General features: G+C 48.0%; 1 protein-coding gene and 1 non-coding gene across 3 annotated transcripts in view; both read right to left on the reverse strand.

Moving 5' to 3' along the window:
* Positions 1-21: 21 nt before the first annotated feature.
* SPATC1 (spermatogenesis and centriole associated 1) overlaps positions 22-17,895 on the reverse strand; it is a 29,910-nt gene continuing 12,036 nt past the window's right edge. Inside the window, exons 2-5 of one of the 2 annotated variants that reach the window (XM_061438160.1) lie at positions 7,492-8,148; positions 6,875-6,985; positions 6,627-6,766; positions 22-1,459 (exon numbers count right to left, since the gene is read on the reverse strand). In XM_061438160.1, the coding sequence (XP_061294144.1) occupies positions 1,130-1,459; positions 6,627-6,766; positions 6,875-6,985; positions 7,492-8,148 (1,238 nt within the window). In that variant the 3' untranslated portion in view covers positions 22-1,129. Of the gene's footprint in view, positions 1,460-6,626; positions 6,767-6,874; positions 7,388-7,491; positions 8,149-17,895 lie in introns of both variants that reach the window. The other variant, XM_061438159.1, reaches the window with a different exon arrangement.
* TRNAG-UCC (transfer RNA glycine (anticodon UCC)) lies at positions 16,230-16,302 on the reverse strand. The gene has a single exon. It is a non-coding gene; the product is annotated as a tRNA-Gly (tRNA).

Below are 17,895 nucleotides of genomic sequence, written 5' to 3' on the forward strand. Positions count from 1 at the left end.
TTCCTACCGTCTGTCCTGTTGTTCAGTCTTCTCAGCAGACAGAGCTAGGCGCACCTAGGGCTCTCTGCCTGTCTGTATGCAGGGGCCCTCCCTGCCTTTCCCAGGGGTCTGATTTCATCTGCTGAAGTAGGCCTGGGGGGAGGGGAGTAAGGCTGCAGAGAGGCAGCAGCTCTAGGGCCAGAGACCCCAGCTCACACTAACCCCCTCTCCTCTGTACCCTCTTGCTGGTAGCTGACATTAACCCATGCCCGGTGACTCCTCTGTCCCCTGGTGATCCTCAGGCTGGTGGGCAGCGGTACTCGGGAAGCCTCCTGGCTGGGGTCCGCATCCCCACCACCACCTCTGGCCTCCTCCCCTCCTGCAGGAAGGCCCTCTCTGCTCCTCATGCAGGTCCTGAAGGGACAAGTACCCTGGCCTACACTCAGGGCATCCCGCACTCCCCACCAGCCTTCCCTCTCTGAGTCTATAGGTTACCTCCCGTGTCCCCTCCTACCCCACCCCACTCCAGCTCTCCTGTGCTGCTCAGCTGTACCCCTTCAATAGTGGGGAGCTGCCCTCCCAGTTCTGACTCTCACAGTCTAGTCCCTTCCTGCGGGAGCCTTTGGCCTTGCAGGGCCCCCACCTCCCTGGGCTGCCCAGTGCCCAGGTGTGAGTGAGTCTCTTTCTCCTGGCTCCTGTCCCTATAATGTCCCCCTGCCCTTGATGAGGGTCCAGAAAACATGTCCCCACCCTCCTTGTCCCTGCCTAGTGCAGAGGGAGGCGCTCCTGTGCCCACAGCCTCCTCTGGAGCCCACTCTGCCTTCTGCTCTGGGCCCAGGCCTCACCTGGCCGCCAGCAGGTGGTCAGGGCTGCGGGCACACCCACACACCCCCTGCCAGCTCGGCTCCTTCTCACTTCCTGCTCTGGCTATTCCAGGCCTCAGGCCATGTGAGGGGAGATGTGGGGCCTCTGGAACACCCCCTCAGCATGACAGCTGCTGAAATTTGGCCTTGGGGCTCTCTCCGGGGACCCCGAGGGGCAGGAGCCCTGAGAGCAGACAGGATGGAAGGGCCCCAGAGGAGGCGGCACCACCCAGGAGTACCAGCCCGGGCCCAACGGCCAGCGTCCGAGGGAAGCTTTAATGGTGGCGTCACCAGATGAACATGGGCTTGCCATCATCGTGGGCCAGCTGGCTGAGGCAGGAGAGCAGCAGCAGCGCATCAGTGAGCATGCTGGGGTGCACAGTCTCCACCAGCACGCGCTGCAGGAAGTCCACTGTATAGGAGCCACCCTCGGACGCGGCCAGCTCCGGCCGCTCCCGAAGGATGCCGTAAGCGTTCACCAGCTGCTCCGTTAGCGCCGGGTGCACCCGCCCGTTGTAGCCCAAGCTCTGCAGCCGGTTCATGATGCTCACGTAGCGCTGTGTGAGCGTCTGGCACAGCTCCTCGTCCAGCTTGTGGTCACTGGGGTTCAGGGAGGCCTGAGGGGACAGCAATGGTCAGGGACCCTTGGCTCCACCCTGGCCCAAGAGCAGGCAAACACATGGGGGCAAAGGAGGCCGTGGGGTGTGGTTCCGCCAGGATCACGGTCGGAGGGCGGGACCTGCAGGGAGGTGTCCTGGAGGCCCTGGCCGAGGCACCTCTAGGGATCCAGGGTGGGGGAACCCTGTGGGCTGAGCCTGAGCTCAGAGCTTCCAGCAGCCCCATCACCAGCTCCATCCACCACCTGGAATTGGACTGAGCTGGGGCCACAAGCAGCAGAGGACGGAGGGCGTGGCTGCTGGTGATGAGACACCAGGGGACCTCCCAAACCCCCAGGGTTGCCTGACTGGGAAAATGCCACCCAGGATCTTTCCCAGGCCTCCTCCTGGGTCCGGCCCTCCTACTTCTCAGGCTATTCTCTAGGCCCCCTGTCCCAACACCCCATCCTTAGCATCTTGTGCCCACACCCTGCGGGGGTCCCTTCCAGCCCTCACCATGCGCTGACAACCCCGGGCCCAGAGCCAAGGCCCTGAGTCCCAGCACTGCTGTCACTCGGGCGCCGGCTCCGGTGTCTGGGCCTGAGGTCCGTCTTCATCTACTTTGTCCCTGCCGGGCTGGGCCTGCACCCCGCCTCCCAATCCCTCCCTCCACTGCCTTCTGGTGCCCTCAGCTTGAAGTTCTGCTGAAGCAATCTCGAGGTCTTAATTTTTGAACAAGGAGTGCTGTGTTTTCCTGTGCACTTGGTCCTGCAAATTCTGTACCTGTCGCTGGTACCGCTGCCCCCAGGCCCATGAAACAGTGGGTTGGCAGTGTACGGAATTGGCTGGGTGTTGCCCAGTTAGAGCCCCCGTGTGGTTCCCGCTGCTCCAGCTCCAGGGCCAGGGCTGACCCTCAAGGCCCCCATCTGGCCCTGCTCACCCTCTGCCCGCAGTTCCCTAGACGCCACCTCCTAGGGTCGCCCAGTCCGCTCAAGCATCGCCTTCTCCAGTTAGTTCCCTGTCTGCCCCTCCCTGGGTGGTCGTGTGAGCGGAGCACCAGGCTCATGTTAGGGTTCAGCCAAAGCAACCTCTGACTTCTGGCAGGGGCAACCCTGAGCCACTTTGCAACACTGGGACAGGCCTGTCTTCCTGACCTGGGTTCCATCTGGCTCCATCTGCTGGAGGCCAGCAAGGTGGAGGCTGGAGTGCTGGAGTATTGGCGGAACTATTGACTTTCTTAAACACTGAAAAATTGCCTTACAGACATTCTGCCTCCTCTTCTTGCCTCTTCTCTGGGGAGTTGCATTTAGGGCTGTGACTATTGCCCAGTATAAGTAGAAACAATCCGGCAGGGCGAAGAGTGGTGGGGAAGGGGAGGACTTGCACAGCCCAGGCACTGAAAGACCGAGCTTATTTCCATTTAAATGGGCAGTTTCAAACAACTCAAACCCTCTTTCCATGGTTTGATGTCTAATCTACATGGGCAACTAGACTTTACCTTACAATTTAATGTAATCTTTGCCAACTAGATATCAGACGCAGCATTTTAGAGACATAAATATTGTGCTTCTCTGTGTCATATGCCCATTTTTGAATAGCCGCCGTGCCTGCACGCATGACACAGCAGGAGTGGTGGCTGTGGTCCAGGACAGGTCAGTTCAGTTCAGTTCAGTCACTCAGTTGAGTCCCATTCTTTGCGACCCCATGGACTGCAGCACACCAGGCTTCCTGTCCATCACCATCTCCCAGAACTTGCTCAAACTCATGTCCATTGAGTCAGGGATGCCATCCAACCATCTCATCCCCTGTTGTCCCCTTCTGCCTTCAGTCTTTCCCACCATCAAGGTCTTTTTCAGTGAGTTGGTTCTTTGAGTCAGGTGGCCAAAGTACTGGAGTTTCAGCTTCAGCATCAGTCCTTCCAGTTAGTATTCAGGATTGATTTCCTTTAGGATTGACTGGTTTGACCTCCTTGCTCTCCAAGGGACTCTCATGAGTCTTCTCCAACACCATAGTTCAAAAGCATCAATTCTATGGCACTCAGCCTTCTTTATGGTCCAACTCTCACATCCATACATGACTACTGCAAAAACCATAGCTTTGATTATTCACAAATTTGTCAGCAAAGTAACATCTCTGCTTTTTAATATGCTGTCTAGGTTGGTCATAGCTTTTCTTCAAAGGAGCAAGCATCTTTTAATTTCATGGCTCCAGTCACCATCTTCCATGACTTTGGAGCCCAAGAAAATAAAGTCTGTCACTATTTCCATTGTTTCCCCATCTATTTGCCATGAAGTGATGGGACCAGATGCCATGATCTGTGTTTTTTGAGTGTTGATTTTTAAGCCAGCTTTGAGCAAGCTCCGGAAGTTGCTGATGGACAGGGAAGCCTGGCATGCTGCACTCCATGGGGGTCCCAAAGAGTTGGACACAACTGAGCGAGTGAACTGAAGGCAGCTTTTCCACTCTCCTGTTTCACTTTCATCAGGAAACTCTTTAGTTCCTCTTTGATTTCTTCCACAAGGGTGGTGTCACCTGCATATCTGAGATTTATTGATATTTCTCCCAGCAATCTTGATTCCAGCTTGTGCTTCATCCAGCCCGGCATTTTGCATGATGTACTCTGCACATAAGTTAAATAAGCAGGGTGACAATATATAGCCTTGATGTACTCCTTTCCCAATTTGGAACCAGTCCATTGTTCCATGTCCAGTTCTAACTGTTGCTTCTTGACCTGCATACAGATTTCTCAGGAGGCAGGTAAGGTAGACTGGTATTCTCATCTCTTTAACAATTTTCCACAGTTTGTTGTGATCCACACAGTCAAAGGCTTTAGCCTAGTCAATGAAGCAGAAGTAGATGTTTTTCTGGAATTCTCTTGCTTTTCCTATGATCCAGTGGATGTTGGCAATTTGATCTCTGGTTCCTCTGCCTTTTCTAAATCCAGCTTGAACATCTGAAAGTTCTTGGTTCATGAGCTGTTGAAGCTGGCTTGGAGAATTTTAGCACCATTTTGCTAGCGTGTGAGATGAGTGCAATTGTGTGGTAGTTTGAGCATTCTTTGGCATTGCCTTTCTTTGGGACTGGAATGAAAACTGACCTGTTCCAGTCCGGTGGCCACTGCTGAGTTTTCCAAATTTACTGGCATATTGAGTGCAGCACTTCCACAGCATCATCTCTGAGTATTTAAAATAGCTCAGCTGGAATTATGTCACGTCCACAAGCTTTGTTCATGGTGATGCTTCCTAAGGCCCACTTGACTTTGGACCACAGAATGTATGGGTCCAGGTGAGTGATCACACCATTGTAGTTATCTGAGTCATGAAGATCTTTTTTGTACAGTTCTTCTGTGTATTCTTGCCACCTGTTCTTAATATCTTCTGCTTCTGTTAGGTCCATACTGTTTCTGTTCTTTATTGAGCCCATCTTTACATGAAATGTTCCCTTGGTATCTCTAATTTTCTTGAAGAGATCTCATCTTTTCCATTCTATTTTCCTATATTTCTTTGTATTGATCACAAAGAAGGATTTCTCATCTTTCCTTGCTATTCTCTCAAACTCTGCATTCAGATGGGTATGTTTTTCCTTTTCTCCTTTGCCTCTTGCTTCTTTTCTCAGCTATTTGTAAGGCCTCCTCAGAACCATTTTACCTTTTTGCATTTCTTTTTCTTGGGAATGGTCTTGGTCACTGCCTCCTGTACAGTGTTACGAACCTCCGTCCATTGTTGTTCAGGCACTCTGTCTATCAGATCGAATCCCTTGAATCTATTTGTCACTTTTACTATATAATCGTAAGGGATTTGATTTAGGTCATACCTGAATTGCCTAATGGTTTTCCCTACTTCAATTTAAGTCTGAATTTTAGCTCCCAAGACAGGTCAAGGGTCGTCAAACCGGATGTTAGCAACGTGGGCTTGCTGACACCAGCAACACAAGGAAAGCAATAGGGCAAAGATGGGAAATGTCCCCAGCTCAACCTGTAAACCAATGAAAACCCAAACATTTGAACTGGATTTTTCTGAGAACTTGACAGACCCTGAAATTCTTATTGAAGAGTGAAGGGCCAAGAGGAGCTACTACAGTCTGGAAGAAGGATGCCCAGGCTACCTCTGCAGCTGGATTAGGACATCGGCTTGTGGCAGGGCTGGAAGGGAGGACCGGAGCCCACACACGTGGACTGGAAGAGGGGACTGAGGCGGGGCTGGCAGCTCCAGTCTTAAACAAGACTTGAAAAGCACAGATAAAGGAAAAGGCAGATAATTCTGGCCACGGTAAAATTAAAAACCTAAACGGACACCTTAACAAATGGAGAAGGCAAATGCAACCCGCGGAACTGATGAGCCCATTGTAACCGAACGTCATTTCTGCCCACTCAGACTCAGGCTGACAGCCCCGCCAAGGAGAGAGGAAGGGGCACAGAGGGCTCAGTCCCCGCGGATGAATGCTGAGAGGCAGAGGCTGCCACCCTCGCGCCCCCTACTCCTGTGCGCTCACCGCCGCCCCCACCCGCAGGGCGTCAGTCGCGAAGGGCGTGCCTTCGCTCATTTTGGGGAGCAGGGCCGCAGGGTGTCCGGCCCACGCGCCCCCACCCCCAGGCTCCCATTCATCAGCGCCTAGTACACGGTGGCGGCAAGAAGCGCCCAGACTGGTTTGGGAAGCACTGTCCTCCATGTCCCTTGGGGGTAGTGGGCTCAGTGGAGGGCAGGCTGGGAATGGACTGGAATTAGCCCAGCCTCAATGGCCACCAGGCTGCCAGCTACTCAGAGGCTCCGAAAACCGGCCTCCACTGTGTCCACCTGTGACCCTTGAGGACTCAGACCCCTCGGGGAAGAAGGCTGAGGCCTCAGCTCTGCCAGCCTGGGGAAGGGCCCTTGGGAGCAGAGCTCGGAGGTCCAGAGGCCACGGCAGTGAGAAGGCTGGGAGCGCACATCTGACCCTGAGGGGGCCCTCGCTGCTCTGCTCTTTGGGAAGGCCTCCCATGGGGCTGGGACACAGGCCCCTGCGGCCGGACACCCTGGACACCTGCCGGCCGCTGGACTGAGCACTGAGCTTCCTGCATCCCTGGGTGCCCTCAGATTCTGCTGTGCTCTGCCTGGCTGGCCCCCAGAAGCCCGTCGAGAGCCAGCAAGCTCCCCACCCTTGCAGTGGCGGGCAGGCCCTCCGGTGGCCAGTGGGGATGGGCAGGACACACCTGGATGATCTTCTCTGGAATGTTGGAGACTGTGAAGCCATAGAGCCTCACACGCTCGGGGAAGATGCTGGACAGGATCCTGCGGTCCAGCTGGAAGGCGATCTCCCCCACCAGCCTCTCCCAGGCTAGCTGCTTTGATTCTGGGGACAACAGGGGTGGACAGAGTGATCAGTGGCTGTGGCCAGCAGCCCAAGGGGTGCCTGGGAGGTCTCCATGGGCAGCAGAGGGGACCCCAGCCTCGCGCTGACCTCGAGAGCTGTCGGGGAACTTGCTGCTCTTGCGGTGGGCTAGCTTCCGCTCCAACTCCAGGATGCTTTTCCGAGACTGCTCTGGGCCGCGTGGACCACGGGCGTCGGTGACTGAAGCCGGGGAGGACGAGGTTCGCGGTGGGGAGCGGGGGTTGCGTGGAGGGGAGTGAGGGGTGGGCGAGGGCCGGGATGGGGAGTGGTGTGTTCGAGCAGAGGGGTGCGGTGTGCTTGAGGGGGTGTAGCTGGTGGTCACTGTGGGGGTGGGGGTAGGGGCAGAGGTGAGGATGGCCATGTTGGAGGCAGTTGAGACAGGGACAGAGGCAGGGATCACTTGTCCCTGGGGGCCGCCAGGCTGTGTCTGAGCATCTGAGGTGCCATAGGAGAAGGCTATCACGGGGCCTGGAGTGCCCAGGGCACCAACAGGGGTGGAGGTCTGGATGGGTGCACCCACAAATGTCATGCTGAGGGGCTCCGGCTCCTGGGTTGGCTGGGGGTGCTCAGTGGGGAGTGAAACTAGTGATGTGCGGGAGGGGCAGAAAGGAAAGGAGGCAGATTAGAGCGAGGCAGGACCAAGGACTGGCCTGGCAGGGCCCACCCCCCATCCCCGCATCTGTTACCTTTGGAGGTGGCAGAAGGTCCCCTGTCAGCCGAGGGGTGGGGTCCCGGGGGATATCCTCGGAGCGGCTCTGCCAGCCTCACCCGTGGGGCCTCCGACAGCACCAGATTGTTCATGGGGTTGGCCAGAACGTTCTGAGAGACACCTAGAGGGGCGGCCGTGGAGGTGAGCAGGGGGCTGTTCAGGGAGAGGACCCCCGAGCCTGTCATAGCGGGCATCAGGGGGCCGTTCTGAGACACAGCTAGGGGGCCCACCAGGGGGCTTCCTGGAGTCAGGGGGCCGGTGGAGGGCAGGCCCAGGGAACTGGTTGGTGTGCCCCCTGGGGGCACTGCCATGGGGCCCGCCAGGGGGTTGCTGGGCATCAGGGAGCCGGTGGAGGGCAGGCCCAGAGAGCTGGTTGGTGTGCCCACTTGGGGCACTACCAGGGGGCTGGCCAGGTGGCTGCTCAGGAGGCTGGTGAGTGGGCTGCTCTGGGAGGTGAGCCCTGGGCCGGGCAGCAGCGTGTTGAGAGGGCCTGCCAGGGGGCTCACGATGGGGCCTGCCACGGGGCTGGGCTGCGGGCTGTTTAGCACGTCGGCCAGGGGTGCCAGAGCCACAATCCCCACTTCTTCCAGGATGGGTTCGTTTGCTGCTGCCGGGGACGGGGGCAGGAAGACACCTGGGGGACACAGAGAAAGCACTGAGACGCCAGGCTCTCTCCCACTGTGGCAGGGCCTGGACCACGAGGCCCATCTGCTTCCGATGAGCTGACCAACTCTCTGAGCCTCCCCTCTAGGCGGATCCCACGCGAGGATCTGGCTCCTCGTCTCTATCCTCTGAGGGCACCTGCTTCCTCCCAGGATCACCTCCCTAAACGCCTGCCCCCGCCGCCAGGACCTTCCACGCTACCTGCCCCTCAGACAAGCCGCTGCCCTGAGCTGCTGACCCCTTGCTGAAGAGGGGACGGTTTGAACACACAGGTGGCCAAGTTGACCCCTCTGTGCCCTGGTGGGGAGAGGTGGGCCCAGGCCTCCTGACCACTGTCCTCCTAAGGACAGCTGAAGCTCACAACATGAGGGACCGTCAGGGGGCCGGAACTGGAAGTGGCTGGAGCCCAGGGTGTGCCTGGCCCCTGCCTACCCGCAGGGGATGCGGCTGCAGGAGGGCCTGCTGTGCCCACCCCCGCATGCGGCCTGGGGGCCTGTTTGCCCCTGGTTCCTGAGGAAACTGCTCCAGAATGACCAAGTGACCCCTGTTGGAAGGAGAAGTCCCCTAGGGAGGGCGTGGGAAAGGCGTCTGTGAGTGTGCAGTTTGATGGAAGCTTCCACGTTATAAAAATAAAAGCAGAACATGCTTATGATAAGGAAAGAATGGAAACACAGACAAGTCAAAAAGCGATGAACACCACTGGTCGACCTGTCGCCCTGCAGTGCGTCGTATTACAAAGCCCTGTGTGTGTGGCCTTGAAGACGTCTCCAGGTGGTTATGCGGGTCAGGGGCTGGCAGACCCCTCAGTGAGGAGCTGTCTACAGACCTCCAGCCTTCCTGGCCACTCTTGCTGCAGCTTCTCAGCTCTGTCATCGTGGCTGTTTTCAAGTTTTCAAGGACAACGTGGAAACAAATGGATGTGGATGTGTGGCAGCAAAAATTCACGAATGCTAGTATTTAAATTTCATGGGCTTCTTCCATGTTGTGAAATAGTCCTCTCCTTTGATTTTTCTCTCAGCCATTTAAAAAAAGGTGAAGCCAGCTGTTCCTGGCTCCCAGGCCACGCACACGTGTACACTGACTCTATGTCCCTATGTCCTTATGTGCCCCGTCTCTGGGAGATGCTCCCTCCAGCTGTGTCATTCTTGGAAAACAGTGCTTATTTGGCCACGGTGGTTTCCATCTTGTGTACATGCCATTATTTATCGAGCCGATTTCAGTTGGGGGATTCTATTGATTCCAGTTTTCCCAGGAACAAAAATGCTACTATATAAATCTTTGTTATTCCCCCACCCTCCGAAAACAGACATTTTACAGTTTCTCAATGCACACTGCCGAGCTCCTCTGCTTTAAGACCCCTTAGAACATCTGATGTTCCCTTCGAAGTCCTGGGGGTGGTACATTGGTGCTACACTACCAGGACATCCAGCCAAACATTTTAAGTTTTGTTATTTTTTCCAAACAAATAAATTAAAATTTCAGAATCAGTCTTTGATGATTTCTTGTTTTGACTTTTTGGGATTTTTGCTTTAGGATTGAGGAGACAGTAACGCTTAAGGGAAGAGCCCGTGGGGAGGAAGTGTGTGAGGGACTGGGCGGTGGTGGGCCAGAGGTGGTAGGGCATGGACATCCGAGCTGAGTGTCCGTCCTCCTCGGCCCGCCTCCTCTTCCAGGAGCCTGGGGTCTGGATGACTTAGGCAGCATCTCCAGGACTCGGGAGAGAAGACAATCTCTGCACAGTCGGTCCTCATGGTCTCTGAGACCATCTCACTGATGCCCCCACCACGCCCTTGCCTCTGTCTTTGCCTTGGCTGGTCCCATTGCAATCCGCCTGCAATGCGGGAGACCTGGGTTTGATACCTGGGTTGGGAAGATCCTCTGGAGAAGGAAATGTCTACCTAATCCAGTATTCTGGCCTGGAGAATGCCATGGACTGTATAGTCCATGGGGTCGCAAAGAGTTGGACGTGACTGAGCGACTCACTCGCTCATTTCCGCCTGGACTGCTCTTCCTGTGTGCCTGGTTGGCCCTGCACTGCCACTCGTCCTTCACGTGAGACCTTCTCAGGGAGGTCTTCCATCCGGAATTGCCAGGTTCCTTCAGGCCACCTGCTCCTTCCCCTCTCCTCGATGACTTCCTTCTTGGCACTTATCCCACTCTAAGACACTTTGCAACAACTTACTGGTTTGCCCTGGCTCCCTCAATTAGCATGGAAGCTCCATGCAGGCAGGGCTTCGTCTGTGTGCTGCTGTTGCCCTGTGCCTGGAGCAGTGCTTGGGCCACAGGAAGTGTTCAATAAACATGAAGAATATGATTATATATGAGCACAGATGAAACCTGAGACTTAAAAAAGGGTCAGTCTAGAAAGTGAGAGGGTGGAAAAATATAGTCCATACAAATGGGAAGCTAAAGAAAGCTGGAGTAGCAACCCTCATATCAGAAAAAATAGACCTTAAAATAAAGAATATTACAAGAGATAAGGAAGGACACTACATAATGATCAAGGTATCAATTCAAGAGGAAGACATAACAATTGTAAATATCTATGCACCCAACATAGGAGCACCTCAATACATAAGACAAACACTAACAGACATAAAAGGAGAAACTGACAGGAACACAAGAATAGTAGGAGACTTTAACACCCCACTCTCACCAATGGACAGATCATCAAAACAGAAAATTAATAAGGAAACACAAGTCTTGAATGATACATTAGATGCAGTGGATCTCATTGATATCTTCAGGACATTGCATCCAAATGCGGAAGAATATACCTTCTTCTCAAGTGCACATGGAACATTCTCTGGGATAGACCACATCTTGGGTCACAAATCCAACCTCAGTAAATTTAAGAAAATTGAAATCATATTAAGCACCTTCCCCAACCACAAGGCTTATGAGACTAGATATCAATTACAAGAAAAAAACTGTAAGAAGCACAAATACATGGAGATTAAACAACACATTCTAAATAACCAACAGGTTACTGAAGAAATCAAAAGGGAAATCAAAAAATTTCTAGAAACAAATGACAATGAAAACACAACAACTCAAAACTTATGGGATTGAGTTACTGTCAATTTCTCCTTTTATGTCTGTTAGTATTTGTCTTATGTATTGAGGTGCTCCTTATGTATTGAACTGCAGCAAAAGCAGTTCTAAGAGGGAAGTTTATAGCAATACAATTCTACCTCAAGAAACAAGAAAAACATCGAATACACAACCTAACTTTACACCTAAAACAACTGGAAAAAGAAGAAGAACAACAAAAAAACCCAAATTAGTAAAAGGACAGACATCATAAAGATATGAGCAGAAATAAATGAAAAAGAAATGAAGGAAACAATAGTAAAGATAAAGCTAAAAGCTGGTTCTTTGAGAAGATAAACAAATTGACAAACCTTTAGCCAGATTCATCAAGAAAAAAAGAGAGAAGAATAAAATCAACAAAATGAAAAATGAAAAAGGAGAGGTTACAAAAGACAATGCAGAAATACAAAGGATTATAAGAGGCTATTATGAACAACTGTATGGCAATAAAATGGATAACATGGAAGAAATGGACAGATTCTTAGAAAAGTTCAATCTTTCAAGACTGAACCAGGAAGAAATAGAAATTATGAACAACCCAATTACAAGCACTGAAATTGAAGCTGTGATAAAAAAAAAATCTCCCCCAAAACAAAAGCCCAGGACCAGATGGCTTCACAGGAGAATTTTGTCAAACATTTAGAGAAGAGCTAATGCCTATCCTTCTAAAACTGCTTCCAAAAATTGCAGAGGAAGGAACACTTCCAAACTCATTCTACGAGGCCACCATCACCCTGATACCAAAACCAGACAAAGACAACACAAAAAAGAAAACTACAGGCCAATATCACTGATGAACATAGATGCAAAAATCCTCAACAAACTTCTGGCAAACAGCATTCAGCAACACATCAAAAAGCTCATACACCGTGATCAAGTTGGGTTTATTCCAGGAATGCAAGGATTCTTCAATATACACAAATCAATCAATGTGATAGATCATATTAACAAATTGAAAGATACAATGCATATGATAATCTCAATAGATGCAAAAGAAGCCTTTGACAAAATTCAGCACCCATTTGTGATTAAAACTCTTCAAAAAATGAGCATAGGAAGAATTTACTTCAACATAGTAAAGGCCGTATATGATAAGCCTACAGCAAACATTATTCTCAATGGTGAAAAACTGAAAGCATTCCCCCTAAGATCAGGAACAAGACAAGAGTGTCCACTTTCACCACTATTATTCAACATAGCTTTGGAAGTCCTAGCTACAGCAGTCAGAGAAGAAAAAGAAATAAAAGGAATCCAGATAGGAAAAGAAGAAATAAAGCTCTTTGTTTGCAGATGACATGATACTGTACAGAGAAAACCCTAAAGATAGTACCAGAAAATTACTAGAGCTAATCAGTGAATTTTGCAAAGTTGCAGGATACAAAATCAATTCACAGAAATCACTTGCATTTCTATATACTAACAATGAAAAATCAGAAAGAGAAATTAAGGAATCAATCTCATTTACCATTGCAACAAAAAGAATTAAATTTCTAGGAATAAACTTACCTAAGGAGAAGGCAATAGCACCCCACTCCAGTACTCTTGCCTGGAAATCCCATGGACAGTGGAGCCTGGTAGGCTGCAGTCCATGCGGTCGCACAGAGTCGAACACGACTGAAGCGACTTAGCAGCAGCAAGGAGACAAAAGAACTGTACATAGAAAATTATAAGACACTGATGAAAGAAATCAAAGATGACATAAACAGATGGAGAGATATTCCATGTTCCTGGGTAGGAAGAATCAATATTGTGAAAATGACTATTCTACAAATTCAATGTGATCCCTATCAAATTACCAATGGCATTTTTCACAGAACTAGAACAAAAAATTTCTCAATTCATATGGAAACACAAAAGACCCCGAATAGCCAAAGCAGTCTTGAGAAAGAAGAATGGAGCTGAAGGAAGCAACCTTCCTGACTTCAGATTATACTACAAAGTTACAGTCATCAAGACAGTATGGTACTGGCACAAAAACAGAAATATAGACCAATGGAACAAGATAGAAAGCCCAGAAATTAACCCATGCACCTATGGGTACCTTATTTTTGACAAAGGAAGCAAGACAGCCTCTTCAATAAATGGTGCTGGGGAAACTGGACAGCTACATATAAAATAATGAAATTAGAACACTTCCTAACACCATACACAAAGACAAACTCAAAATGGATTAAAGACCTGAATGTAAGACCAGAAATGACAAAACTCTTAGAGGAAACAAAGGCAGAACACCCAATGACATAAATCAAAGCAAGATCCTCTATGACCCACCTCCTAGAGTAATGGAAACAAAAACAAAAGTAAATAAGTGGGACTTGATGAAACTTAAAAGCTTTTACACAGCAAAGGAAACTATAAGCAAGGTGAAAAGACAGCCCTCAGAATAGGAGAAGATAATAGCAAATTAAACAACTGACAAAGGATTAATTTCCAAAATACACAAGCCGCTCATACAACTCAATGCCAGAAAAACAAAGAACCCAGTCAAAAAGTGGGAAGAAGACATAAGCAGACATTTCTCCAAAGAAGACATACAGATGGCTAACAAACACATGAAAAGATGCTCAACATTGCTCATTATTAGAGAAATGCAAATCAAAACTACATTGAGATAGCACCTCACACCACTCAGAATGGCCATCATAAAAAGTCTACAAGCAATAAATGCTGGAGAAGGTGTGGAGAAAAGGGAACACTCTTGCACTGTTAGTGAGAATGTAAATTGATACAGCCACTATGAAAGATGGTATGGAGATTATTTAAAAAACTAGGAATGAAGCCACTATGTGACCCAGCAATCCCACTCCTAGGCATATAACCTTAAGAAACCAAAACTGAAACAGACACATGTATCCCACTGTTCACTGCAGCACTATTTACAATAGCTAGAACATGGAAGCAACCTAGATGTCCATCGACAGATGAATGGAAAAAGAAGTTGTGGTACATATACACGATGGAATATTATTCAGCCATAAAGAGGAGTGCATTTGAGTCAGTTCTGATGAGATGGATGAACCTAGAACCTATTATACAGAGTGAAGTGAGTCAGAAAGAGAAATATGGTATTCTAACACATATATATGGAATCTAGAAGAATGGTACTGAAGAACTTATTTACAGGGCAGCAGTGGAGAAACAGATATAGAGAATAGACTTATGGACATCCGGAGAAAAGAGGGTGAGATGTATGGAAAGAGTAACATGGAAACTTACATTACCATACGTAAAATCGACAGCCAATGGGAATTTGCTGTATGGCTCAGGAAACTCAAACAGGGGCTCTGTATCAACCTAGAGGGGTGGGATGGGGAGGGAGTTGGGAGGGAGGTTCAAAAGGGAGGGGATATATGTATACCTATGGCTCATTCAGGTTGAGGTTTGACAGAAAACAACAAAATTTTGTAAAGCAATTATCCTTCAATAAAAAAAAATTAAAAAGAAAAAAAAAAAAGGGTCAGTCTAGGAATTGTCCACAGAATGACCCTATAAACTGTGACCCCTGTGCCAGCCATGTGAGATCCCAAACTCAATCAGGTAACAGGTAACTAGCTGAAGGAGTTGTGTGGTCCTTAGAATACAGAGTGCAAGATTCATTGGCAGGTCTACAAAAGTCGACTGTATTTCCATATACTATCAATGAATAATCCAGAAGTAAAATTAAGACAATAGCATCAAAAAGAGTAAAATATTTGGGAATAAATTTAACAAAAGATATGCAAAACTTATGCTCTGAAAACTATAAACATTATTGACAGAAATGAAAGAAACTCTAAATAAATGGAAAATATCCTATGTTTATGGATTGGAAGACTTAATATTGTGAAGATAGCATATACTCCCCTAGTTGATTTACAGATTCCATGAACTCCCTATCAGAGCAATAAAAGAAACAATAATTTGGATTTCATCAAAATTAAAAGCTTTTGTGTTTCAAAGCACACTCTCAAGAAACTGAAAAGACAAAATGGGAGAAAATATTTCCAAATCATATATTTGATAAGGGACTTATATCCAGATTATATAAAGAACTCTTACAACTCAATAATAAAAACCAAATAGTCCAATTTAAAAATGGACCAAAGATCTGAACAGGCATTTCTCAAGGATGAAATAAAAATGGCCAATAAATACATGAAAAGTTGCTCAATCTCATTAGTCATCAGGGAAATGCAAATTAACATCAGAATGATATACCACTTCTAACCCACCAAGATGGCTATAATCAAAAAGTCAGAGAATAAGTATTGGCAGGATGTGGAGGAACAGAAATGCTCCTACATTAATGGTGGCCTATGTAAAATTATGCCGCTCCACTGCAACACAACCTGGCAGTTCCTCAGAGTTAAACATAGAGCTATATAGGACATGGCAAATTCACGCCTGGCTATACAGTCAAGAGAAATGGAAACATATATGCACACAAAAACTTGTACGTGAAGGCTTACAGCATCATTATTAATAATAGCCAAAAGGAGGAAACAAAAGTCCATGAACTGATGAATGGATAAATGAATGTGGTACATCCATTAATGGAATATTATTCATCCATAAAAACAATGTCCCCCATCTCCCACCTAGAAGTACTGATTCATGCTATAACATGGATAAACCTTGAAAACATTATGCTAAATGAAAGGAACCAGCCATAAAAGCCACTTATATATGAATCCACTTATATGGAATGTCCAGAACAAACATCCATAATAGCAGAGAGTAAATTAGTGGTTGCTTAGAGCTGAGGAGGATTGAGTGGTAGGAATGTGATTGCTAAAGGATTTATTTTTGGGGTGATGAAAGAGTTCTAAAGCTGATTATGGTGGTGTTTGTACATATCTGTGCATATATCAAAAAATATTAAATTGTACCCTTTAAATGGGTGAATTGTATGGTATGTATGTGAATTATATCTTTTGTTTGTTTGTTTATTGGCCTTGCCTTGTGGCATGAGAATCTTAGTTCCCTGACCAGGGATTGAACCTGTGCCCCCTGCATTGGAAATGCAAAGTCTTAACCATTGGACCACCAAGGAAGTCCAGTGAATTATATCTTAATAAAATTGTTATTAAGAGATGAATGGAAAAAGAAGGAAAATTTGGCTTTGGAGTACAAAATGAAGCAGGGCAAAGGCTAACAGAGTTTTGCCAAGAGAACACACTGGTCATAGCAAACACCCTCTTCCAACAACACAAGGGATGACTCTACACATGGATATCAGACGGTCAATACTGAGATCAGATTGATCATATTGTTTGCAGCCAAAGATGGAGAAGCTCTATACAGTCAGCAAAAACAAGACCTGGAGCTGACTGTGGCTCAGATCACGAACTCCTTATTTCCAATTCAGACTCAAATTGAAGAAAGTAGGGAAAACCACTAGACCATTCAGGTATGACCTAAATTAAATCCCTTATGATTATACAGTAGAAGTGAGAAATAGATTCAAGGGATTCGATCTGATAGACGGAGTGCCTGAACAACAATGGACGGAGGTTCGTGACATTGTATAGGAGGTAGTGCTCAAGACTATGCTCAAGAAAAAGAAATACAAAAAGGTAAAATTGTTGTCTGAGGAGGCCTTACAAATAGCTGAGAAAAGAAAAGTGAAAGGCAAAGGAGAAAAGGAAAGATATACCCATCTGAACACAGAGTTCCAAAGAATAGCAGGGCGAGATGAGAAACCCTTCTCTAGTGATCAATGCAAAGAAATAGAGAAAAACAATAAAATGGGAAAGACTAGAGATCTCTTCAAGAATATTAGAGATACCAAGGGAACATTTTACAGTAAAGAACAGAAATGGTATGGACCTGACAGAAGCAGAAGATATTAAGAAGAGGTGGCAAGAATACACAGAAGAACCGTACAAAAAGATCTTCACAACCCAGATAATCACGATGGTGTGATCACTCACCTAGAGCCAGACATCCTGGAATGCCAAGTCAAGAGGGCCTTAGGAAGCATCACCACAAACAAAGCTAGTGGAGGTGATGGAATTTCAGTTAAGGTATTTCAAGTTCTGAAAGATGATGCTGTGAAAGTGCTGCACTCAATATGCCAGCAAATTTGGAAAACTCAGCAGTGGCTACAAGACTGGAAAAGGTCAGTTTTCATTCCAATCCCAAAGAAAGACAATGCCAAAGAATGCTCAAACTACCGCACAATTGCACTTATCTCACACACTAGTAAATAATGCTCAAAATTCTCCAAGCGAGGCTTCAACAATACATGAACCAAACACTTCCAGATGTTCAAGCTGGATTTAGAAGAGGCAGAGGAACCAGAGATCAAATTGCCCACATCTGTTGGATCATAGAAAAAGCAAGAGAGTTCCAGAAAACTATCTACTTCTGCTTCATTGACTATGCCAAAGCCTTTGACTGTGTGGATCATAACAAATTGTGGAACATTCTTAAAGAGATGGGAATACCAGACCACCTGACCTGCCTCTTGAGACATCTGTATGCAGGTCAAGAAGCAACAATTAGAACTGGACATGGAACAACGGACTGGTTCCAAATTCGGAAAGGAATACGTCAGGGTTGTATATTGTCACCCTACTTATTTAACTTATATGCTGAGTGAGTGAGTGAGTGAAAATTGTTCAGTCGTGTCAGACTCTTTGTG

This window comes from Bos javanicus, chromosome 14 (assembly GCF_032452875.1).
Source record: "Bos javanicus breed banteng chromosome 14, ARS-OSU_banteng_1.0, whole genome shotgun sequence".
NCBI classification, from domain to species: domain Eukaryota; kingdom Metazoa; phylum Chordata; class Mammalia; order Artiodactyla; family Bovidae; genus Bos; species Bos javanicus.